The sequence below is a fragment of the Rhipicephalus sanguineus genome, chromosome 5 (genome assembly GCF_013339695.2).
Source record: "Rhipicephalus sanguineus isolate Rsan-2018 chromosome 5, BIME_Rsan_1.4, whole genome shotgun sequence".
NCBI classification, from domain to species: domain Eukaryota; kingdom Metazoa; phylum Arthropoda; class Arachnida; order Ixodida; family Ixodidae; genus Rhipicephalus; species Rhipicephalus sanguineus.
Genome location: NC_051180.1, coordinates 58,845,850 through 58,871,536, shown reverse-complemented (window position 1 = coordinate 58,871,536; position 25,687 = coordinate 58,845,850). Strand labels below are relative to the sequence as shown.

The 25,687-nt window shown below is 47.0% G+C and overlaps 1 protein-coding gene across 1 annotated transcript in view; it reads right to left on the bottom strand.

Annotated features, from left to right (window-relative positions):
• Positions 1-25,687, bottom strand: part of LOC119393682 (separin-like) — a 63,830-nt gene that overhangs the window by 13,610 nt on the left and 24,533 nt on the right. Inside the window, exons 14-21 of the mRNA XM_049416310.1 lie at positions 24,641-24,899; positions 22,301-22,454; positions 18,646-19,846; positions 11,569-11,857; positions 10,717-10,832; positions 8,417-8,523; positions 3,156-3,304; positions 2,023-2,168 (exon numbers count right to left, since the gene is read on the bottom strand). Coding sequence (XP_049272267.1) covers positions 2,023-2,168; positions 3,156-3,304; positions 8,417-8,523; positions 10,717-10,832; positions 11,569-11,857; positions 18,646-19,846; positions 22,301-22,454; positions 24,641-24,899 — 2,421 coding nt within the window. The remainder of the gene's footprint in view (positions 1-2,022; positions 2,169-3,155; positions 3,305-8,416; positions 8,524-10,716; positions 10,833-11,568; positions 11,858-18,645; positions 19,847-22,300; positions 22,455-24,640; positions 24,900-25,687) is intronic.

The window sequence follows — 25,687 nt, the reverse complement described above, 5'->3', positions numbered from 1 at the left end:
GTTGGTGCCAAAAGAATCGCATACGTTAATTACATTTCTGGGGATGACACCGTTCTCAGCTCCGCATTTCTATTCGTCGGGTAGATCGTGGCCAAGTGCGCCAATGCATGCACCAGTGACAAAATTTAGGAGTTAGTGGAGCAGGGGTCATTTTCTTCGACGATCGCTTTCGGGGGTACTCTCACTTTTGTGACAAGTTCGACCGTCTACTACGAGCCATGGTGGTTAAACACAACGCCAACAGTGCTACATTATCGCTCGAAGGCGCCGACGATCTTGCGAAGGTATCGCCATAAGTGATTCCTTGCCAAGTGTCTGCCGTGGTGGCACTAGATTTCTTAAAAGGATATGACACTACAGGTGCTTGAAAAAAATTTCGTCATGCTCGGGCATGAGTTAATGCATTAGGCAACATTGCACAATTTTTTCAAGCATAAGCACTGAAATAAACTTCTGTACCACTAAATCTTTAGTTTTTCCTGTTTCTCGGCTCTTACGTTTATTTCTTATGGTCCCTTCAAAAACATATCAGAGGGGTTCTACTGTATAGGCTCACATCGAGGCTGACATACTGAGTTTCCCTTTTCAAATTTTCCACAGTCCTAGACATTAAACTGTTACCATCATCATCAGCCTGTACTACAGTTGAACCCATATATATATAGTGTCAAGACGTTTATTAGCGGGCACTCGGCGACGGCGACAGTCAAAGCGGGGCCGACTCTCTGCACGAGGAGCGTGCTCTCAGAGAAGAGGCGACCCACAGGAAGGCGCTCGAGAGGATGACCCATTACCGACTACGAATGCTTCGCTACAATTACCCCGGGTACAAAAAGGGAGCCGCCTGGCGACCTAGCAGCTTGTCACTATGAGCGGGTCATGATAGGGCTTCAGGCGCTCCACGTTCACAATGTCGCGCCCTCAACGGCGCATGTCCGAAGGTTCGATGGGTTCGATCAGGTAGTTGACCGGGGATGTGCGTTCCACGACACGGTAGGGGCCTTCGTATTTGGGCAGTAGTTTGGGAGAGGCCAGTTGCAGTGGTCGGGACCGAGAGCCACACGAGCGCTCCAGGAAGGAATGTGGACTCAGAAGTGGTGGTGCCACCGCGAATGCTCTTCTGCCGCTCTTGTTCATGCGTTGTAAAGGTCTTCGCAATCTCGCGACATTCTTCAGCAAGCTTGGCTGTGTCCGAAATAGGCACACATTCAGATTGATCTGGCTTGTAGGGAAGGATGGTGTCGATTGTGTGCGACTGGTGCCTGCCGTACAATAAGAAAAATGGTGAGAAACCGCCGAGTGCCCGTTTATTAGCGGGCACTCGGCGACGGCGACAGTCAAAGCGGGGCCGACTCTCTGCACGAGGGGCGTGCTCTCAGAGAAGAGGCGACTCACTAGAAGGCGCTCAAGAGGACGACCCATTACAGACTACGAACGCTTCGCTACAATAGAATTATTTTGTGCATCGAATAGAACTCTTTCGTGATCTCCTTTAGATTCAATATTGACTGTATTAGTATGTCCACTGCAGGAAGAAGGCCTTTTCCAATGACCTCCTATTTACCTGATCTTGAGCGAGTCGATTCCATTTTATGTCTGAGAACTTCCCCAAGTTTATCGCTCCATCTAACTTGCTGTTCTCCCAGGCTGAGTTTCCTGTCCCCTTGGTAACCATTTCGTTGCTCTAACTGACTAGTGGTCGATTGTCGTATGCATTATGTTGCCGACCCAGGTACATCTCTTAATGTTTGCCTTTCATTTTTTGTTCCAATGCATGCTTTGTAGTTCTTAAATTTTTTCAAGTTTGTTGGTTGTCCTGCAAGTTTCAGCGCCGTATGTCGGAACACTGGCTGGTTCATTCAGCGCCTGCATTTCGTGCAAGTTCGTCCTTGTCTCAACTTGCACTGCTTTTTATAGATCTTAGATATGTTTTGCGCCTGTGTTAATGCAGCACAAACATACCGAGATAATAATGTGTACCCTCTCATTACGTCAAATTGCGCTTGCAAGTAGTGTGTGTACCTGCTGATCGGATGAGCCACTGAGCTTGACCATGACTGGAGCCTTTCCCTTCCGACACTGGCAGACAAACAAATCGGGCGTCAGGGTGACACCACCAGGGCCCTTCGTGACAGACTCGGCCGCTGTCACCTGCACCACGGTCCAATCTGAAATAGGCAAAGGCAATCAACAGTGTGGTGTGATGATAGGTGGGACATTAACGGACAAGAAAGGAGCACAGTGGGTCAGGGAACAACCGCATATTAATGACATCTTAGTCAAAATCAAGAAGAAATGGGCATGGCCAGGGAATGTGGTGTAAGAAGCAAAGATAACCGCTGGTCATTAAGAGTAATCAGACTGAATATTAATAGAATGCAGGCGCACCAGGGGAAGGCAAAGTTAGGTGGGCTGATGTGTTAAGAAGTCCGTAGCAATAACATAGCCGCAGGAAGTACAGGACAGGGTTAAATGAAGGAACATGGTAGAAGCCTTTGCCCTGTGGTGGACATAGTCAGGTTGTTGATGATGATAATGAATTAACAGCCTGGCCTGATAAGCCCTACACCTGTGAAATGTAACAACATTAGTGAACAGCGTGCTTTGAAGTACTATGCGAGTGACGATTTGACAGAAATAATAATTTGTGGGGTTCTACGTCCCAAAACCACGATAGGATTATGAGAGGCACCGTAGTGGAGGGCTCCAAAACTTTTGACCACCTGGGGTTCTTTAACGTGGATGATTTGACAGTAGTGCACAAGGAAAGTACCCTCGAAATTCTCTTTAAGATGTAGACATTCCAGAGGTGTACTAGCATATCTTCAATGTTGTTTCGCAATCGCATTGAAGTTATACAGCAGCAATGCATACGAAGCTCCACCATTTCACAACATACCACAGCCCTAATGAATGGAATGGACTTCGAATAGCATAACATTTTTAGCTGGATTACTATGCCTCATTGTAACAACCGTCGAACTGTACAATGGTAGTAAAACTGCACCTGTAAATTTTTGCACACTGCATGCTCATTTAATGCGACATTTTACTGTGTCAGCATGTAGGTTTTAGTGTCTGTCAGAAAACTGTCACGAACTTTTTGCAAGAGTATGATTTTACAAGTGCCTGCATCATAAATGGTTGTTGCTCACCGGCCGGTAGAAGCTCATAAATATCGGCGAGCTGCGTGGTCTTGAGTGCAGACAGCAATCTGAAACTGAGAGCTTCTGCCTTGATGACATCCTCCTCGCTGAATGCAAAGTCTTGAACCGCATCGCACAATGCAGCGGCTCTCTGCTTTCTGGAAAAAGAATGTACGCACTGTTAGCAACTCAACTTTCCGACTGTACTTTATAGACCTCTGTAAGGATCACACTTCTTTTTTCACAATTTTGAAGAGCTGCAACTGCTACACTAGAATTTTCACATCAGCCATACGAATATTTGATATTCATACACAGTTGAAACTCAATCTAACGAGGTGATTGGGATGCTTCGTTAAGTCTGGAAGTTTGTAAAATCGACAAAGGGATTTTTCATCTCTTCGAAATTTAAAATTTTATCGTTGCGACAACCAAAAGGTACTAGGCCATTGTTTTCACCACAAGTCTACTCCTGCGCATGCAAAAAGTTAGCAAATGTGGCCTCGACATGGAGCTTCCCATGTGGATTGGACATGGGGGCACCATGTCCGAGCGATGCAGGCCAGAAAGACTTAGGCGAAGCAATGACGGACGAACGATATGTGGAGACGCAGAGAACAAATGAAGTGATTGTGTGAGCAGGCCAAGCCAGAGTGTTGCAAAGAGACTATTAGTGTCATGAAATCACAAAACCAAACACCACCGCCTGTAGCACCATCTGCTACGCAAGACCGCTAGCAACAGACAAGTCCAGGGCTCCATGCATGGGCGCGGCATGCAGTCTCATCAAACTGAATCTAGGGCCATGATTAGGGCGTTTAGCCATATTAAAGGGCCCCTCACCAGGTGACAGAACGAATTTCAGTTAGACACTGGAAGTTGTTGCGCGCCCAATAAAGAGCATTATGGCACAAGAATTTTTCTAATCGGTCCATTAGAAGCTGAGAAAACCAATGTTTTGAGGTGGCGCGAAACCATGATGTGAGGAGGCTAGCTTGAAACCCTTGCCGCTCGCCCCCCTGTAGCCTTCGCAAGCCAAATCCCTTCCTTGCCCTCCTCGGCACGCGAGCGGGAGGATCACATGACACATACGCTTGAACACGTCATGCGCACACAATGTTACGAGCGCATCACGTGCCTGAACCAGCCCGAGCCCCCGAGACGCGAGCGATGTTGTGGCAGCGCTTTGGTTTCATCTCTGCAAGTTTTGCCGCATGTGCCCTCGCCGATCACTTGGCTTTCAACCTAGCACGAAAGCTGCAACATTTGTATGGACGTGAGACTAGCGGCGTGCCACATGAACATCTAGTTAGACGCTGGAGGATAAATGAGCCCAACGAGTGCTGGAACGCGGCAGAAAATGTTTCGTTGTAAGGCGTGGCGTCTGCTTGATGCACAAAGCGCGAGAACACGAACGCGTGCGAAATTGAGGTAGATTGGTCTCTCATCTCACTGTGATTCACAGTAAAAATTTAAAAAGAAAATGAACACATTCTGTTAGTGTGTTTTATTATTGCTCTCAAGTTTTATTCATCTGTTCAAGCAACAAATTACACAAACTATGCGTCGTGTCAAATAATTATCGCAGTGTCACGTGCTACTGTCGGCGACGTTAAGAGCACAGTCGTCTACGTAGAGGAGCAACGTCACAGCACTAGCGTCTACATAGGGCCATCCCATCGTGTACGTCATCTCCTCATTCTCTGGGTGCACACCAATGAGAAGGGCAAGCAGCGTTCAGCTTGAAATTTGACCCATTTCCGCGGCGCGTAGTGTTGCAGATTTTGGCAGACGTGATCGTGAATGCCCAGTGTGTGTGCATTGCGCTCGTCAGCTCAAAATTGTCAAAGCTGGTGAGGGGCCCTTTAATGCAATAGTGTTAGAGTGCACGCTCGTAGAAAAACCAGTCTCTGCAAAGCTGGAAGGAAATCGCTGCTTTTTTAGTCGGGTATTTCTGGAAAAACTTCATTAAATCTGATTTTGCGGCCAAGCTAGTTCGTTAATTTGAGTTGATAACACTGAGCCCTGTGGGTGTATGCCTGGGAATTGAAATTTCTTCGTCGGATGGGGAACTTGCTAAAATTAGGTTTAGTTAGAGTTTTAACTGTAGTTGACTTGCACGCAAAAACCACGAGCAAATAAACCATATGACCACTATAACTACCAGAAGTTTCAACTTCACTAGTAGAAGTACTATCAACTGCCTTCGCCTTCTGAGGTAGCAGTGAAACTACATTAAACTGAAATCACTAACATGAAATTTTATATTGAGGTGAGAAATAGAAGGTGTTCTATGGACATTAAGTGATAAAAACTAAAACACTTAGTTTCGCTATACTGAAGTTAGTTATATCAAGATTTAACTTTCGAGATTTTTTCCTTCAGATTTTTGAAGTACGAAGTTGGAGTGCAGCTCTTACATGCGTAAGTAAATGCCCCATTTCTACATGCATGCATTTCTACATAAATAAAACTGGTGCTAGGACACCAATGTATGGACATGGTGGGATGTGGTAGCTTTATATTGGCATCATTTTCAAAGAGCTGAAATGCACGTGGTTGGCGCCATGCTGCCTGTAATGGTGGTTTAGACTCCCAAAATAGCGCAGACACCCCCTGTAATGTCGTTTTTGTCTCATGGTGCCCTCGCGTGCGGAGTGTTGGCGTAGTTAGAGTCTTTGCCACGATGCGCAGGATGGCGCTGTTCCAGCGGTGGCACTGGCATCGAGGCACCCTAGGTGGCACCGCCCTGTCGATGAGGATGGCGGGCGTACAGGGAACAGCAGCAAGGCTCTTTTGGGGCATGGCGTGGTCGGCGATGATCGGTCCCGGAAGGTTCCATGGGTGCAATACTGTGGCTTGTTCCCGCGGGCCTTCGTGGTGAGTCTGACATCGGTGACACCACATTTGTGGTACATTGTAAAGTGTTATGTTGTTTTGTGTGTGTTATGTTCTCTGTGTGTTGTATTGGCATTATGTTTGGATTATTTGTCTTATTACTACAGTAAAAGATCGTTAATTCGGATTTCATGGGACTGGAACAAATGTCCGAATTAACAGAATGCCAAATTATCAAAAGTATCAAGAAAACAAACAAAGTCCATTACATCAACACTTTTTCTTGATGAATACATAAACAATGTACTTATTTTATATACACCTTGTGCACCGCCTATAGAGGCGCCACTGATAGCCACCTAGCGGGCGCCGCCGACAGTACGTGCGGGAAGCCGAGCAGACGACAGCGCTTTGCACGGCTTTGCTGTGAGGAAATGAATGAAGTTCGCGGCTGCTATTTCCCCTTCGTGCGGGTGCCAGACAACTAATTCTGCACTGGCAGCTGCAGAAAAGGCGCGGGCCTCTACGAAAGTGGACTTGTGCACGATGTTTGTCACGAACGAGCGCTTAACTAAGCGCACGTCGCCGATTTGAAACGACGGCATGAAATCCTGGTGCCGACGGTTCGTGCGCAACAGAGCGCACGCATCCAAAAAACAAGTATAAAAAGGCGCCGAAAGCGCGCCTCTTACCCTCTCCGCAGAAGACGCCACCGACACAGCGAACGCACGCGAAAGATCGGGATATTCGAGAAAGCAAAGCCGAGCCAGCGGCGCCGTCTGATTCCGCAGACGAATCGGTGAGAGGATCTCGCCCTTTCTCTAACTTTCGCTGTGCAACGCACAGACGAATCGTATGCACCTTCCCGAACCCAGGCGCGAGCCGATACAGGCAATGCAAGCGCAGCAAGCGCGCGGGGGCAGAGTCAGTCAGTGAGGAGTTAGTCGGCGAAGAAGTTATGTCGTTCTAGTGATAGCATCGTTCGCTCGACCGCAGAAGACGTGTTGTTTGATGATCTAGTGCTGTGAGTTAAGTATCTAGAGGTGACAGTGACAAGTTTTGAAGAGGGTCGCCGAGAAGACATGTGATGACCGACTGCGGAGGAGAACGAACGTCCGCGTGGAGTGAATCGTCATGCCGGTGAATATCAAAGGTGCGTCGCGCAGACCAGAGTAACAAGATCCAGCTATGAGGTGCAGCTCGTGGTGAACATCCGCTTTGCTTTGTTTACAAAGGTGACGTCTCAATCACTTCTTGTTCTTTCTGAAGTCAACCATTGCTGCATTTCTGTTTCTGTAAATAATAAATATAGAACTTAGCTTGTAATAGCGCGGTACATGTACCGCGCTAGTACAAGCTAAGTTCATGGATGAACAACTCGCCCGAACTACAACACTTCTGAAATATAGAACGTTTGAGCGAAGTGCCCTGCACGGCGGTCGAGCCGAACCAACGCATGCTCAGGCTGATAACGTTGGTCGTCTACCAGTGTCAACATGATCGAGTGCATCCAGCGAGCACCGATATGGCAGAACGAAAGCATAACAACAAGAAGCGACGTGTTAATCCACACAATGACGAAGCGGCTCGTCTTTGCCAACGAACAGCGGCGATCCATTGCTTCCGTCGCTCTTGCTCAGGAGGCCTTGCGGTGAGTAAAACCGTGTTCCGGGCGCGTTTTTGTAGGTGTTTGAGCACTCCACTCCACAGCGATTGTTATTCGACATCCCTTGAAGTTTCGGCCACCACACATACGACGAACGTTGCTTATTTCACTACGGAAACGTGAACAACGTGGAAACACATGTACAACGACGTAGGAAGTCACGGCGGCCGTCTGCTTGCTTTCCCGAGGGCAATGATTGAGTTCGCCGCCTATGGCGCTTCCATCGGCGCGCACTAGGCGTATAGGAGTAGCATAAAGCCACAATTTTCGAGACCCCACACACTTTAGACTGATAAATTGTTATTCGAGAACTTTATTGTCATTAATGTTGCAATCAGAAGTTTATTGTTATAAGATAAAAATCAAGGTCAGAACTGTAAATGCTCGCACACCCACACAGTGTCACATCTCATAGTGTCGCAGCGCCAAATAGGAAAATTGCAAGACAGTAGCACTATATTTCAACCCAAGCGATTTTTATGGAAATACGGCTGTTACGCTAAACTGGCCGCCCTTCCTGGAGTTGCAATCCTAGATAAAGGAAAAAATGAAAAACGAGCAATTTTAAATGTTCGCTGCTGCAAACATATGAGTAAGGTATTTGCCAAAGCCCACTACTTGGTGCTATTGTTGTTGAGAAGCAAGGGCCTCGAAACAATTTTGTTACAGAATTCTGAAAATAGACTTAGTTGAAGCTGAGAATTAATTGTACAGAGCTTCCAGGTGTGCCAGTGCTAATGCGAGAAATATTTAATAAAGCCCTTACTTGAGCTTTTTGTAGAGGCAGTTGAGTCCAATGTGTTGCAAGGTGACCGAGGAAGTCTGGCTAATGTACCACAGAGAGGCACTCTTGTGGTCCTTGCTGTGCCTTTCCTGTGGACACATGTACAGTGCAAGCAAATTTCAGAAAAAAAAAAAAAAAGAGGAGCGGGAAAACACTGAACAACCCCTAAAAAGACCCCTGACAGCAAAAGTTTAGTCTAAGACTTTTTTACTGTAATTTGTAGCTTTGTGCCTGGTAATCTCGGAATTGAATCGAAAAATGCTCAGTGCATTGTATAATTAATACTAGCATCGTTAATGGAGAACAATTCTGAGTCAGTTCAAAAGGCCCGCCTAAATACCATAAAAACTAGCGCCCCACAGCGGGGAAGCACCTAAGATCACGTGCACTCAAGCTTTGGTGTCATTGAAAGCGCAGTTTTCAAATCAGGGCCCCACATGCAGTAAAGAATGAAATGATGCGAGTGCTTCGGTATTGTTAAAGGGAAGCTGAAGCAATTAAAAAAAAAAGGACTTTGGAGTGTGTGAGGACAGTTTGATCCCAGCTGAATTCGAAAAGCAATATGGGAGTTCTCAAAAGTTAACACAAATATCACTTTTTGGCAAAAAACAGCGGTTCTGGCTGCAGGGCTTTTTGAGATGCTGAGCAAACACGGTGACGTCATCCTCGGTATGCCGCAGTATCTGCAACAGCAGCACTGCTGAAGCGTGGCCTCCTCAATTAGCTCCGGCAATGGCACGAGTTAGTCACGCAGGCCATGGTTGAAGATACGAGAGATGCGTGTTCACGTGGTGCTCAGCTGTTTGTAGTTATTCCAGATATTGTAATCCGCCTGCAGAACTTTCAGCTTCGCTATACTTACTTGAGCCTTCGTAACACAAACAGCGCTCTCGCAGTTTGGATGAGTGAGCAGCGGGAAACTTCCGTCGAGTGCACCGCGGCTCCGCCAAGTGTACTGAAGATGACTTAATTCTTTGCCATGCCCACACTTTCGGCGCGCTCGCATTGGTGCAGCAAGACAAACTGCTCTTTCACGTATTCTAAAGCTCCTGCTGCAACAATCGCGGAAAAAAATAATGACATCGTCGACAATAACGTTGGTCCTTGCTAACCACGAAGTTTTATCGAATTCTAAAACCTCTTCAGCTTCCCTTTGAGTACAAAAAAAAAAAAAAGACATTCCTGGCCGAAGCAGTCAGAACTACATCGAGAGCTGCCCAAAACAGAGCGAAGGGGCAATGAACATTACTGGTGCCAGTGTTGTGCGTGCCCTGCAAATAGTATCTGTCCGACAGACATTACTCCGACCGGCATGCCTTACATGATTTACGGTTTCTACCAGCTTATATGTTACATGAAGACAGTACTGCTTGAATAGGTTTTGGGGTTGTGCTTTTTTGCTTATTTCAGTCCAATTTGTTGAGTATTTCTACTATTGTGCTCGTGACAGGAGCGTCTCAGGAACACTGAAGCACCATTACTTTGACATGGTAAAAGAAACATTGCCAGAGTTGGCCTTTAAACATTTAAATGGGTCTAATATTCCCTTTCCTACCTGTTTAGAGTATGTAGCCCTCACAATGTATTTTCATCATCGCTGGACACAGACGACATAAGCGCATCATTGTGGCCCTCTCCCTGTATATTTTTCACCACATATATTCTGCTCAATTCTTGGTTAGATTTAGCAAGAATTCCACGGACATGTACATGTTTAGCAATTTGCAATCACCAGTTTTCACGTTTGCCGTCACATCTGCGATTTCCCTCAATCACTTTTTCCCTACTGTCCTTGGTTCTCTGACAAACATGCATTTTCAAAGTTTGACTCATCTGGAAAAAAAAATGTGTCAGCCGCAGAGTGGTTATCGCATTGGCTTGCAATTGGGTCAAACAAGTTGCTGCAGCCTAGGCACGAAGTGAATGCAAAAGAGACTATAAAGCACCCAGCTGATCATGAATATACATAGGACAGAACTTTTCCTATAGTGCAATTCATAATATCTGGGGTTTTACGTGCCAAAACCACGATATGCTTATGAGACACGCCATAGTGGAGTGCTCTAGAAATTTCGACCATCTTGTGTTCTAATGCGCACCAACATTGCACAGTACGCATGCCTCTACCATTTCGCCTCCATCAAAATGCGACTGCTGCGGCCAGGATCGAACCCGCGACCTTCGGGTCAGCAGCCGAGCACCATGGCCACTGTTCCACCAAGGTGGACTAGAGTGCAACACCGAGTGTTGTTGGTTATGTGGATAAAGTTGTCAGCGCTTGCCTGAAGGTCCAGAAGATGCACCATTGTTCTGCTCATCTCGGCGTACAGCGGGAATGGCGGAAAATGAATGATCAGCTCGAAGGCTTTGTCGAGCAGCGATACCATGTCATCAAGTGCTGAAAAACAACCAGGGAACAAGAAGAGCATCGGTGCATGCTGAAGAGACATACAAGCAAACAAGTGCGAAATGTGTCAACGCAGTCAAATCCTGACATAAAGCTGCACTTCAGTATCATAAATTTTTCAGAAACACAACCAATAATTAGCACCTTTGACTAGAGGGGGACTGAATCTTTCTACTGAGAAGAGCTTTGCAGTGGCAGAGCCAAGGGGCTGGTGAAGGGTTTAACGATTATGAGGCAGACCACGGTGGGGGACTCCGGATTAATTTTGACCAGCTGGAGTTGTATAACACGCACCTAAATCTTAGAAACAAGCCCTCAAAATTCCCTTCCTTCTTTCATTCATAGCGAGGGCCTCGTTCCGGCAGATTTGAGGCCTTCAGGTAGTATGAGAAGACTTATTGGTCAGCTATCAAAGAAACGAGTGTTCCACACTAGCCGCCATGGCTATGAGTGGCGCTGACTAACACTCCCAGGTGTGCATGCACAAAAATACCCGATAAAGTGGATGAGAGGACGCCCGCCACTGTAGCTCAACACGTAAGAGCCTCGGGCACGTAATCCAAAGGTTGCAGGTTTGGTCCCTGCCGGTGGCAAGTGGCCTTTTTGGCCACTCTACTTTCTTCACATGTATATCACAATTAGTATTACAATACACTTAAAACAGTACAATTAACGTCCCCTACAGCTTCCTCGGCTTCATTATCTGCTGATTTCCATTATTGCATACCTTGAGGCTTGCAAGATGCTAGCTGCTCTTCGGTGAACATAGTGTCGTGCTGCATGTACGGGACATCCTCAATCAATCCTGGCTCTCTCTCTTGCAGCGAAAACCTTGCAATCGAGGCAACTGCCTCCTCTTCCTCATCAATCGTGTTGAGCAAGGCTGTGGAGGCACCCGGTGCACTGTTTGTTGGGGCCTGTTCGCTCGCACCTTCATTGCTGGCTCTTGTCCCTGCATCTTTGCTGCTGCTCGTGGACACCAGATCAGTCTTTGCAGTTTTACGCTGGGCCCGCACCTTGCATGAGTAATTGAAAAGGTTGAACCAAAGGACACGCAAATACGTATAGCTCACGTAGTCGAATCAGAAAATATTAAATTATTATCTACATTGAACACTCATTACATCCCCTTGAAAATCCCATGCAGAATTATAGCAACATACTTAAAGGGACCCTGAAACGGTTTTGACGATTTTGTATAAATGCATTGAGCCGGTAAAGCAAGTCCTAAGAATCATTTGAAGACTGATTTAAGCTCTCTGCATCAACTGTGTAATTTATAACAAGACTTTAAACATGTGAATCGCTACAGATTGCAGCGGCTCAGCCGAAGGAGTTTTCAACTTCTCGTGCCTTTTACACGTAGAATTGTTTCAATAGATGTAGCACCCAGCGATTGATCTGATTGTGTATGCCCAGTCCACATCACTAAAGCTTCTCTAACGTCATCTGCCTGTGTTACAGCGTGCTCAGTGTTGACGTGAGCTGAGCGACAGTGTTTATCTCGAGGTTTCTTTTCTTGAACACAATGAATTGCCCTAGCAGTTTTGTGTACCCCATATCAAGCAATTGGCGACTTGTAAAGCTGCGTCATCGTGAATGTTTGTGGCATCTGGCGAGCGGAATCGCTTCAGCTCATCGCTGCAGTGAGCATCGCGGCTGTAACTTCACCCCTCAAGGTACAACTACATTGCCCGAGTTTAAACTTATCGGTGACGATTCTCAAATGCTTTGTCTGTCCGCATGCTTTTGCAGGTTGCCGCCGTACAGAAGAATCAAATAATATCGACTGGTAGTGTGGCGGCACCTGTCGGAGCAGATATCAACCATTCTGTGAGCTTCATCTCTGTTACCAGATGCCGTGCTGCTGGGCGCACTGGGCCATGGCCTTCGAGATTGCGCGCAACCTGTCGGTACGCAATATCGGAGGCCATGACTGGGCGAAGCTCAAACCATCGAGCGCTCACGAGAGCGCTGCGGTCGCCAGCGATGCCAGCATTTCTCACTAGTTGAGGAGGCAAGGCAGTGTTGTGAAGGAGGGTATAGATATAATTGTCCGCAGTGGCATTGGAATGCAATGCGTCGCTTAACTTGTGGTGCGAATGATTTGATGATGCTCCAGCCTAAACACTGACAGAACTTCAAAAAACCGTTTCGGGGTCCCTTTAAGGGGAGACGTGGCAATAGGAATGATAAATTTGGTCAAAATGTTCAATTTTTCAATTAATTTTTTTTGCAATCCTCAAACCATCTTTTACATCGTGGTGAAAGTATTAGAACAAAATAAGCAGTAGAAGTTGAGAAAAGGATTTTATTAGTGTGCTCTGATAAAAAACTATGACAAAAACAGGCTTCAGAAAATGAAAATCTTGTAGCTTCCCCTTGGTACAGTGCCGCCACCTTGGCATCATTGTAAAGAGGAGAGATCCGAGTTCAAGATAGCCCTAAACCTGCATTTCTCCAAGGAAAAATAAAACCAGCTTCCTTCCGAGTTCCCTTTCCTTAGCTTTGAGCTCTATTTTGTTTGAGCTCAGTTTTCTCAGCTTTCATTTTTTGTGCAATCGTTGTCAGTCATCCCTGTGCCATTTCACAACAAATAAAGATGTAACCATTCCGTTTCTTGCACTTAGATCTTGAAGCATTGGTGAGTGCCGTAAAGCTGTCCATATTTATTTGCACATTATTCAGACAATGTGTACGAGAGATTTAAATTTTTTTTTGTGTGCTTATTCAAATATTAAAAGTAAACCAATAGCTTTACGGCACAGAATCAACCTTTGTGAATATTCTTGTTCAAAAATCTTGACGAACTTGTGTCTAATTCATTAGACAAGGCTGCAGCTTATGTGAAAAATTGTGACGTGATAAAACAGGAAATGACAGCAAATCGCGAAACAGCAGTGGACAGAAAAACAACGGAACTCCAAAAAAAGACATCTCAGCGTGCATTCTCTCTAAAAATGATTTCCATAGCAATGCAGCAGGAGGCCTACTAACACTCTTTCCACACCATGCGCGCAACGTCGGCGATACTGTGGGTGCATTTGTCCTTTTCCACCCACATAAGGAAAGATAATGTGTGCAAACACAGACACAAAAGAACAAGACTTGTTTGCACACCTTACCTTCCTTTTATGATGAATCCTTACCACCCAGCTCAACTCTGTTCTTGCACCCACAGTCATGGCAATGAATGGCCAAGAAGCCTCCCCTGCCATTTCCAACTATGTTGCTATGCTCGCACAAGCATTCACTGAAGCACTTGTCTGTTCGCCCCACATAACATGCACAATAAGATGGGGTTATTCTGTAAACAACTTGGCTAATGCAGTCTTCGAACTTCATGCCATGTTTTTACCGATGCCTTCTTCCTCTGATATGACAGCTAGACCTTGCTAGTTGCGATGGGAGACCAGCGCTGGATAGGTGGCGCGCCGAAAAAGGGCGCCTGGCGGGGAGTTGCAACATAACTCAGCCGCTCGCTCCCAGACGACTGGCCGTCTGGCCGTACCCCAGTGAGCGCACGCGCGTGCGCTGTTCCTGTGCTTCATTTTGGCGCGAACAGCTCGAGCAGGCATTGCGCCAGTAATACTGCTCTATGGTTTAGAGGCTCACAAGTCTCCATAGATAAGTACGTGCTGCGTCGATACTAGCTGCCCACTACAGCAGTAAAAAAAGTAAGAGGCAAGGGGTAGCTGCGTCAATGTTTTTCTGCCGTGATATGAACACCCGCGTACTGAGATGTGTGAGCACATTAAAGAAACCCAAGCGGTCAAAATTAATCCTGATTACCACACTACGGCGTGCCTCATAATCATACCTTGTTTGGCATGTAAAACGCCAGCAATTGTTAATGTTGATCAAACATTATTCTAAGCAGACACAGGGAAGCGAAAAAAACGAACACAGTACGTTAGGCGAATTAAACAGCGAGTAAAAATCCAAGACATTTGACCCTTTTGTAGCGAGGCAGAAATTCCGATGTCACTTCGTCGCGGCAGCCAATGCACAAAGAAGCTTTACCGCATCAGCTGATCCAGAAAGTTAAACTTCGAGTAGTCCGCTGCTTTGTTCGTCACAAGAACTGTTTGTAGCACAAGTGAAGTTCAACGGAGGCATTCACCACGTGCGTATTTCTCATAACAGTTCAGCGGCTTCGGCGAATGTGTCCCCGTACGCATCTCGTAGACAGACAGCTTTCCTTCTGCGTAACTGTCTGCAAATAATGTAGGCTACCTGCCTATCGTATCATTCACTACACGCGGTGGCATCAGAAGGAGCTTGGTGGTGGTCAGATGAAAAAATTGTGACATATGCCGCATGCTGCATAATATGTATGTTTTATTTACGACAAAACACCGATTAAATTCTGCTCGTTGGCCCCGGTTTCCACTGGTGGCCCTCACTATCGAATAAATCTAGCAGACACGCGCAGTTCGGTTTAGAAACCAGCCCGACACCACTAGGCACGAGAGCAAGAGCAGAACATACTGTGCTCGCCTGATTGCCGGGATGCAACGCCGCATCCGTTCCTATTCATATGTTTTAGAAGGACAAACACAGAAGGATATGTCCTCCCTCATTTCTACGTATTGTGGCACTTGGATGCGCAACAGTACCGCCAGCATCCTTTTGTTTTGTTTTGGCGATACGCGCCCGCATCGCCTCAATCAGTCGCCACTCTCGTCCGCGGGAGCAGCTGGAGTATGCGCGCTTTGACCACCAGGGCGGCACTACCCACACCGCGGAAACTCCAGCGCTGGTTACTTACAGCCTATGTGGTGCAGAAAATGCTACTTCAATTAGCAACAACTTGTAGGTTTGGGTGAGTCGGTCCATCGATTTGAATATTCTATTGCTGGCCTACTTTCTTAAGGCAATGTAAAAGGCAATGCCTGTACAGAATAATGGCCACAGAATAATGACCTGGAGTGGACGTTTTATGTATTAACGTTTAGAGTTTTCTGTCCCGCAATGTCTTTGCCGTACGGGTACGTTTTCTACCTTCCGTTTGAAATTTCGTGCTTTAAAGGGACACTAAACGCAAATATGAAGTCGACGTTGATTGTTGAACTAGTGTTCCAGAAACCTCATAGTGCTTGCTTCATGCCAAGGAAATGCTTATTTTAAAAGAAAATCACATTTTAGTAGTCCGCACAGTGTGAGCGCATTTCAAATCACCCGCCTGAACGGGCCTTCTGACATAGCAGTTGCTGCGCCCAACGTTGCCCACCTTTACTGCCCGGCCGCCGACGCTACGGTTTCTTGCGCAACAGCGGCCATCAACCTTGCAAAGACGCAGCCGCAGGCCACTCCAAAACTGTATAGTTCACTGTAACGGAGCTTAGCTTGGCCAGCAGCAGAAGTATGGCGAGAACACACAGCAGTACGCGATACCGAAACTGCCACCGAGACGCGACTGTGTGAGCAAAGCGCAGCTCGGTGAAAGTGGAACTTCTGAACCACTCGTGCCGTTCGCCACAGTAACGCCAAGAGGTTCCTTTTTCCATGAATCAAACAGAAACGAACAAACAGCATTTTATTGCGTCTTGCTATGTACAGAAGGTTCTTTTTTTATCGCAACTAGTTTGATTACTCATGGTTAATTGTACTCTGGACTCTTGACGTCATCGGGATAATTTCCAAGATGTCCCAATCGTGGTGCATATCGTGTCCTACATTTACCTTAATTTCTCAATTAGTGGAGCACTGCAGTTGATGATATTGACGTTTTAGTCGTTCTCATACACTGACCTTTCACTCTGAGAAATTGTTATTTGCCTTTAGTATCCCTTTAATGAGTGGGAGGTGCTTCCACCTACTAGGACTTACAGGAAGCGTTTAAAATGATTGTGCTACCTTCTTTCTTCCGGAGATAAACAAAACCTATTTCTAGCTTCAGTGTATCGTGCCGTCTGTGGCAACGACGATGGGTAGTGCCCTTTCATGGTTTTGGTTTCGCCGCATGATCGCAACGGAGGCACGCAAGACTCGATTTTTATCTTTATCAGCATTCCCTTGCAGAGGCAGTGGAAGCTGATTTCCATCTTTATTGGCGCTGCTCTTAGCTTGGTTATCACTGACGCTCACGGGTATTCTCACTCTCCCTGTTTAGCGAGTTTACTCTACTCAAGGCAGGCGCACACAGAGAAGATGCCATGTGTGCCCCAACACATCTGGTCGCTTCAAGAGAATGGACACTCATTTTATGTGTGCAGACTGTGATAAGGAGCATTTCGGAACCATTACAGGGTCCGGTATACGCAGTGACCGACATAGCGACAGAACGGACAGTGTCAGCTTTCCGCGATATGCTTCTAAACGAAAACTGACACATGGCGAATTCCATTGGCAGATTCGGAGCATTTCCGGTAGCAGTTTTCCTGCTCCATTCAGAGCAAGTCTGTTCCACTGGCGGATGGAGAGTGCTCCTTGTATGTTTCATTGGCAGATCTGGAGGAGCTCCGCCGCCAGATTCACTTCACGGAGCAGCTTTCTCTACTCCGCGAAAAGCGGCGGATTCAACCGGAAGTCGCAAGCTCCCCGCGCGTGCACAGAGCTGGGTGCGAAGTGGATGTGCGATAGAGCCCCCTACCATTTTCTCTGGCGAGGGCACTAGTGTTCCACTGGAGATTTCCTTTGGTTGCTCTCCGCCGGAGTGCAGTGCTCGGCGCAGAGTTCGTCGGCCATTGCGAATCCGCCAATGGAATTCACCAACAGTTCCAGTGAAACGAGAAACGGTTGCGTGGAGCCGATCGTCTCCTGGCTAGTTGCGTGCAGCGCGTCGCCTTATCGGCTCACGCCGTCACTGACTGGCTGCTTGCTGTACCGCACGCGCGCTTTTGTCCCCGTAGGAGTGTTCTTCGTACCCACTTCACTCCAGACCATGCACAGATGCGGCGAGGAGCTTGTTTGATTAACGCGGCAATGATGAACTTCCTGCAAGCGATGCGCACTCCGCGACGCTCTAGCGGCCCTGGCAGTGGATGGAAGTGCGTTTGGGTGGTCACCCAACAACAGCGCTACACTTGCTGTACCATACGCGTGCATTTAGTGTGACAGCGTCAATGCAAAGAGGTTTGTCTCTGCCCGCGACCAGCAATGCTCAACTCCGTAACAGCGAGCTGCTTTGTTTTTACAAAGCGGCGCGCTTGAACACGGCCCCGCACAATGAGGCAGCAGCGATCAGAGGCCCAGCACGTTCAGGTTGTCGCCTAATAAAAGCGTGCAGTAGGCTTAAAGTAGTGCTGCGCCGCACGCGTGCCCGAGCAGACACCTGAAGATACTTATTGTGATAAGGTTGTCGGCGATAAGTCATGCTGGCGTGTTCGTCGATGGCCGCCACCTCGCCTTCGTTCTTTCCCGATGCTTACCCGCAAAGGCGTCGCCGCAATCGCGCGGAAGTCGGAATCAGTGATCGACAGATCTATGCACTTCTCGAAAAGACTGAAAACCTTTGGCGGCACATCGTGGCGTCAGGAAGTTCAGCGCCGCAGTAAAATTTTATGGCACGAAAAGTTATCACGGTACGCAGGGTGCGTACTAACCGGTAGGCGTAGGCCGAAGCACTACGGCTTAAGCGGTCAGCAAATGCATTAGGCTCTATGAGACTCGGTCGGGGATTCGTCGCAACTATGCTTTAACCATTAGTACGCTTAAAGCAGGTACATATTAACGAGGTTTGACTGTACCACATTTTGCAGAACACAGTAAAGTTCACTAAGAATATTTCTGCTATACACGCGTATATATACATATATATGTATATATATACTATAAACAAAAACAAATGTGACCAACCTACCTGCTTCTTTGGCATACGTAATACCTCTGGCTTGTCGTCAATCTCATCACTCGCATCCCCAGCAGCTGCAGCAGCCCTTGTTCGGGCACCTGCTCTCCTGCCAGCCCTGGCAACGCTGGGTTTCTCTCTACGGACACAGTCCTCAACAGACTCATCAAAAACAACAAACGCGGCCTTGTCCTCCTTCCCCTTTTTTGCAGTACTCTTTGCCTCAGCCCGGCCCAAGCTCTTCAGGTACAAGTCCATGGGTGCGTCTCGACGCGCCTTCGGAGCTTTCGGGGCAGTGAGCGGCGCCGTACGCCTCTCGGAGCGCCTCGGAGGCGACGCAACGTCAACGTCAGCGGCGTTCGTCACAGCGGCGTGCTCGTTGGTGTTGACAATCCACAAAGGGCTGCCCTTGAGGTCTCCAGAAGAGTCCTTGCTCTTGCGAGACATGGTGACCAGCACCCTAACCTTCTGGTGCGCCAGGCTGGCAAAGGTTTTCCAGTGGCTCTTATTGCCACAGCCATTTAGCGAGACGAGCTTGAGACCCTCGTCCACTTTCTCGAGCGACGTCAGGTAGCTTTTCCTCTGCAGATGCGCCTCGGAGAGGTGCAGCAGAATCGTGGTCCGCAGGGTCAGCAGTTCGCCCCAGGCCCCCACCGCTCTATTCTGGCCACAGAGGAAGGTCTTCGAGAGGCGGCGCTTGAGGAAGGACGCTGCGGAGGTCGCCTCCTTCAACAGCTTCCGGTGTAGCGAGTCCACGAGGTCGAGCAGGGTCTGCAGACCACCGATGGCCGCGGTGACGTCTCCGACTGTGATGTACAGCAAGCACTTAAGGAGGTCGCGCTCGATCCACAACTGCCTGGTTGCGTAGAACTCACACAGCTGGCAGCTGCAGTTGGCGTCGTGAATCTTGTCCAGGCTTGGGACCGATGGCGGAGACTGGAGTGTGGTCTCCTGCTTGAGGAAGAGCACCACGGCCATAGAGTGGCTGCGCGCAGGGCACGAGTACTTGTCGTAAGTCTTTTCCTCGATGTCCGAACCATCAGTGACGTCCATCTTTGTCACGGTGACCCCTTCCTCGCCTTCGAGCTTGTTCGGGCAGCTGAAGTTCTTGAGGTGCAGCATGAATTCGACGCTGGAGAGCTTGCTTTTGACGTCGTACAGCTTCTCGCACAGCAGATCCAAGTTCGCAATGAGCAGGACAAGCCTGGCACATCTGTAACAAGGGGCATTCTAGTGATGCATTTTATCAAATTATATATAAGCACATTCATTTTTACAATGTGCTGCTTCCAAATGCCCCGTTTTTAAGGTGTCGATTTGGTTATGCTTAGTCACCAGCACAGAGAGCAGAAGCAGTGGTAGCAAGTCAATGGACAAGCGCTCAACTGGTGCACACTGCTTCTCAGAGCAGTGCTGATCTTCACTACAGCCTAAACATTTCTCTTATTGTAAAGCACTAGAGACCAATGAGCACGCAAATTCTGAACATCCGAATATTTTTAGTTGAATGCACAAGCCTTGGCAAACACATTTTGAGATTTGAGAAAGAAACTTAGAAAGCGATGGGACAGCTCTATTGTGAGCTGTATGTGAAACAATTGTTAATACTTAAGTATGTTTAGAGAAATCGTGCTTCATTTGCCATGAAGATAAAAAGCTACACCTTTTATTCCAGAAACACAAAGCAGGCCTATCTGAAGACATGCTTGGGGGCAGCCTTTAGTTAGAGTAGAATGCGACCCTTTCTGATGCTCCAATACAACGTGCTGTCATTATGACAAGCATTTCTGTACAACATAATACAGTCAACGTCCGATTTTTCGGACTCCCTAGGGACCGCGAAATCATCCGAAAAAAAAAAAATCAAACAAACAAAAAACAAATTCATGCTTTTTTATTTTGCTCAAGCGATCAAATCACCACAGCCACGTCCGAAATGGCTTTAATGCCTCCAAGTACACTTTCCTGGTTCTGGCGTGCGCCCAGGCTCTTGCAAAAACATTCGGTACCTGCCACGAACCCCGTTTAACTACGTGCCAACCGCCACTTGCAAATTTGCGTCTTGTGATGAGCGCCGCTGATACCAGCAAAGCGCGGAATAGATTACGGCTCTCTCACATGGAGCATTTGGAAACGATGACGCAGAACACAAGGATTGTGGCAGAAGAGCGGATGACTCGTCCGGCTTTCCCCATTATGTGTGCACACGTAAACGATGTGCGCACACATTGCCAAATCTCCGCCGATATGCAATTTACTGCCGTGTGAACCCAATCGTTTCTAGTTGAGTACAGCCAACTAAGCTGACGTCGTCGCTGTAATGTTGCTGTACCGTACACATGCATTTGTCATTAAAAGGTTCGTGATGCCCACTCTGTTCCTGACCGCACACGGGCGCGGCAATGGCGAGCTGGTTTCATTTGTGAAGGCAACGTGCCTGCGTAGTGCACTTAGCGGTCTCGCACATAGAGGCAGCATGAATGGCGGCGCGGCGCGGCACTTTGGGTTCTCGCCTATTAAATGCGTGCAGTACGCATGCAACTGCACTAGGCCACATGCACTACCAAGCAGGTGACTGAAGGTGATTATCGCAAGGGTTGTCAGTGATTGAGCCGTACTGGCACGTTAGCAACCAGCCGCCATCATGCCTCCGTGCATTGCCGCTGCTCATTGCCGCACGGTGCCATGATAACGGCCCCTTTGAATTTCTGGTCTGCTTCACCCCAGAACACTTTGGCACTACGGCAAAGCCGAGTTTCGGACTCTGCTACTGTCGCAACAGGTTGACTTGCGAAAGCGCTGGTTTGAGCCTACGAGATGGTACAAGCGGCAGAGGTGGGGGCTTCAATTAATGCCTTTCAGACCTGCAATTTGGGCAAAAAGTCAGAAAAATCGGACACCGAAGAGTTCCAGCGTTCGTAATTTCGGACGTTCTTATACGCTGACGTCTATGGGGCTGATGAGGGTGCCGAGAAAGCATCCGAATTTTCGAGCATGTCCGGAAAATCGGGCATCCGAAAAATCAGCAGTTGACTGTATAGCAAAGTGTGTTCACTTGAAGTTTTGAAACCAAAATCTATTCACAGGCCATTTTATGTAAAGCCATCTGGATCAAAGGCACTATGCAATTGCAGCCCTGCGTTGAGCACTGAACACTGAAATGTAGCTGCAAAGTTTTTAGATGTCTTTGCAGTTGGCATGTAGGCATCATTTGAAAGTGTGCAAGCAGTTTCGGAGCACAAGAACCATACTGTAGTTTACCACAATTGCCGCATCAAAAACAAAGCCTTCAGTTAGTGGTCTACTTAAGCATATGTAAGTTCCACAACTGCACAACCACAAATACGCCAACACAAGTACTATGTACAAGCACCGACTCATTGCCCATGCTCAAGAGAAATAGGAAAACCATGCAGGCATAGGAAGACAAAATAGCAGCAAGAACGCCGGCATTGTCTTTCTGTGCCTGCGTGCTTTTCCTATTTCTCTTAAGTGCTGGAAATACGTCATGGTTCACTATTCCAGCTAGTCCAGCTAACTGCTTTAGTACCAGGCAAAGTACTCTCAAGAAATAGAATGTCACACAAATTTTCAATTCGCTACACCTTCGAGGACTCTGCAATGCGAAGGAAACAGAAATCTGAAGTGCAGCAGTCAGTATTTGTACCTTGTTGCAGAGACCATCACTTGGGCTCTACGAAGGTATTCCTTGAGGAAAGCGTAGGCCTCCTTAGCTGCTCCAATGCTAGAGTAGAGCTGTCCTAAAAGAGCTGCAGAGTCCAGCAACATTCGTTCCAGTGTCCACAATGTAAGAAGATCACCTGCAGTGAACAGAGTCGCAGCTCTTCAACACACGCCACACAACCAGGTTTCTGTTGCACGGTTACAAAGTATCCTGGCGACCTATGTCACTTTGTGCTAAGTTAACATGCATTAAACGTTAATTTTGCTGATGTCAATTTCGCCTGCTGCAGGAACTTGTCTCAAACTTACCAGAAGCAAGTTCCATATTTTCTTTCATATAACCCGCACAAAATAGAAAATTCGGAGCTGAGGACTAAGTGCAGCTTGTAAGCGAATTTCAATGCACAAGATGGCTTCACGGCACTGCTTCACAGTAATGCAAGAAAGATTGCTTGACAGCAAGATGTGAAGATTTTAATTTTAATTTTTATTAGAGCTGTGCGAATAGCAAAATTTTGGGTGCGAAGCGAATTCGAATGATAAAGATTGAGTGCGAATCGAATCGAATAATTTTCAAATATTTCTCAAACATTTTTCGAATAATTCAAAGTGAAATTACAGAAAAAGTTGCAGAGAATCCCTAAGTATGTTCTTGTGAGATAGCAACATGAATGTGTTTCTTTTCGCTAGGTTGATGAAGCGCTGGTGGGGTCATATTTCATAATTGTCTTTCTTATCAAGAATGAGGCAATGTAGAGGCCGAATTCTATTTATGTACATGATATGGTGCAACCAAAGTGTTGCCGACAACACTTTACACGTGATAGGGAAAGATGCCATTTCCTCAGCCTCTCCTCCTCTTTCGACTTCTGTGGAAGCCCAACTGATGTGACAGACAAGGGTGTGCTCGCTTCAAGTCCGGAGTTCCAAATCTGCCTTGTAGACGTCGATACATCAGAACATCTGAAATTTTGGATGCTAAAAGGCTTCGGCGTCCGATTTTTCGGACTTCCTGCCCAAATTTCAGGTCCAAAACAGCATTAATTGAGACCCCAACTCTGCCACATCTTTCATCTCCATATTGGAACCAGCGTTTTCTTGAGTTAATACATTTGCGACCGTAGCAGAGCTTGAAAGGCAGCTTTGCCGCAATACCGAGGTGTAATGAGGTGAAGCATATTGAAAAAAAAATCTAGGGACCACTTTCAATCTGACGTTGACTGTGTCTTGACAAAGTTCGACCGTAACGAAGCTTGAAAGGCAGCTTTGCCGCAATACGGGGGTGTGATGAGGTGAAGCATATTGAAAATCTGAAGGGGTCACTTTTAATCGGACGTTGACTGTATTTGTTTTTGGGAAGTTCGAATAGTTCGAATAGTAAAATTCCAGTGCGAACCGAATCGAATAGCAAACACTATTCGAAAAATATTCGAAATTTCGAATATTCGCACACCCCTAATTTTTATTTCTCCATGGTTTGTGGTTGGCGGTGCGAGTTATATGCGACAAAATACGATGCCCTTGCATGTGTGCAGTCCTGGATGTATGAAGAAAACTTGCTTGCAAACAGAATTCTAAGTGCGGAGCACTTTAGGGGACCGGCTTGTCGTCCATCCATCTCATGTGGCGAGATCACGCTAATAGTAAAGTGCTCAATACAGGCCATAACAAGGCTAGCAAAGCTCAAACCCGGGTTAAAACGAAAGAATAAGGTAAAAAATTATATAAATAACAGTAATAGCGAAGAAGTAATTGCATTAATTAACTTAAAATCGCTAAAACGTTTCGGAAACATGGGGCTGACTCCTGTGCGGCACAAGAGAGGGCACCACCACCACCACCTTGGCGAGCGAGCGAATACCCCTTCCCCTGCATCTACATCTGATGGGGGAAACAACATGATGGAACTTGCTGCAGACAACGCGTATCTCAACTGCCGTAATAAGCAGGAAGCGCAGCAAAAAGTAGCGCACATGTTGCACACAGTTTGTGAACCTACTTGTGCCGGGGAAACCCTACATGCTTACCTCAAACATTGGTGTCATTGATTCTTTGGTAAACGGAGCAGTGGGAACTCTACGAACGAGGATCGCCGAGTGCCCATGCGACGCACTTCCAAGGTTTCGCAGTAGTGAAGCTGCCATAAGTTTTTTTTATAAAGCTCGATGACACATTTGCAATATCGTATTGCAGAATGAGCCAGAATTGGCATACTTCATCAGGAAAATTTGGCACAGCTGGCAGCTACATATAAGCAAACGGCCCCCAAGCAACTGCACGCAGAAATGTTCGAAAAGAGGAAAGCCAGGATGAAAACACTCACAGGGCTCTGCTACGATGTTTTCAGAGTAGTGGTGTGTAACACTCTGCGATATCCTCAAGGACTCCTGGGCAAGGATGATGGGAGTGTTGCACTCTAGCTGCCCCTTGGCATGGAATGGTGCACTTATTGTGGCAGGCAGGAGCGAGTACCTGCAGACCAGAAGCTTCACCTCGGCCATGAACAGCAGGGAGGACTTGTTGCTCTTCTGCAGCAGTGGATGCTTGAGAAGCTGATCCAGTAGCTGGAAACCTTCGTTGTACTGGGTGGGGAATAGGGGACATGTTTCTTGCAGTGGAAATGTGCGCATGCTGAAGTTACACATAAAAAACGATACGGTACGTCACTACCACTGCACAAAGAAATGAAGTAGTGATGTCCTGCTAGTGCTTTTGCGGGCATCACTCGCAAGATCGAAACTGTAAACGGCCCACACGTTGGCGGTCAGAAGCTTCATCTATCAGCAGGGCGTTAGCCAGAATTTTACCATATTCAGGGGGTTGCAACCCCCTACACCAGGGGTCTCAAACTTGTGGCCCGCGGACCTCTTGCTAGTGGCCCTGGCACACAAATGACTGTCTTCGTCTCATATTTTCTTTTATTTTCTTAATAAGTATATTCATTAGCTACACAGGCATGACTGGTCTAAACAACTTTTTTTCGTGAGGCACCCCCTGCGGTCACCGAGTCGATACATAACCGTGAAACAACTATATTTCGCAATCGGCATTCAGGCGTTAGGCATTTTGGAGATTGTCCATATGTTGTTGAATTATAGCGCCAGATCCCCTTCACAAATGACCCATATACGAGATATGGGAAAGGTCTTCCAAATGGCAACGTTAGCCGACATTTTGTACAAACAAAGTGCCATTGGAAAGGAGCGAAAAGCTAACTGGGTAAGCGGAAGAAAAAAACGAATTGACCCTAGCTAAAGATTACCTGGCTGAACGAGAGAGTCGGGGAAAAAAAAAAAAAGATTCAGCCAGTTCCACGCTGCGAAAACCATAAGATAGCGAAGCTGTAATGATTATGACTGCGATGACTATT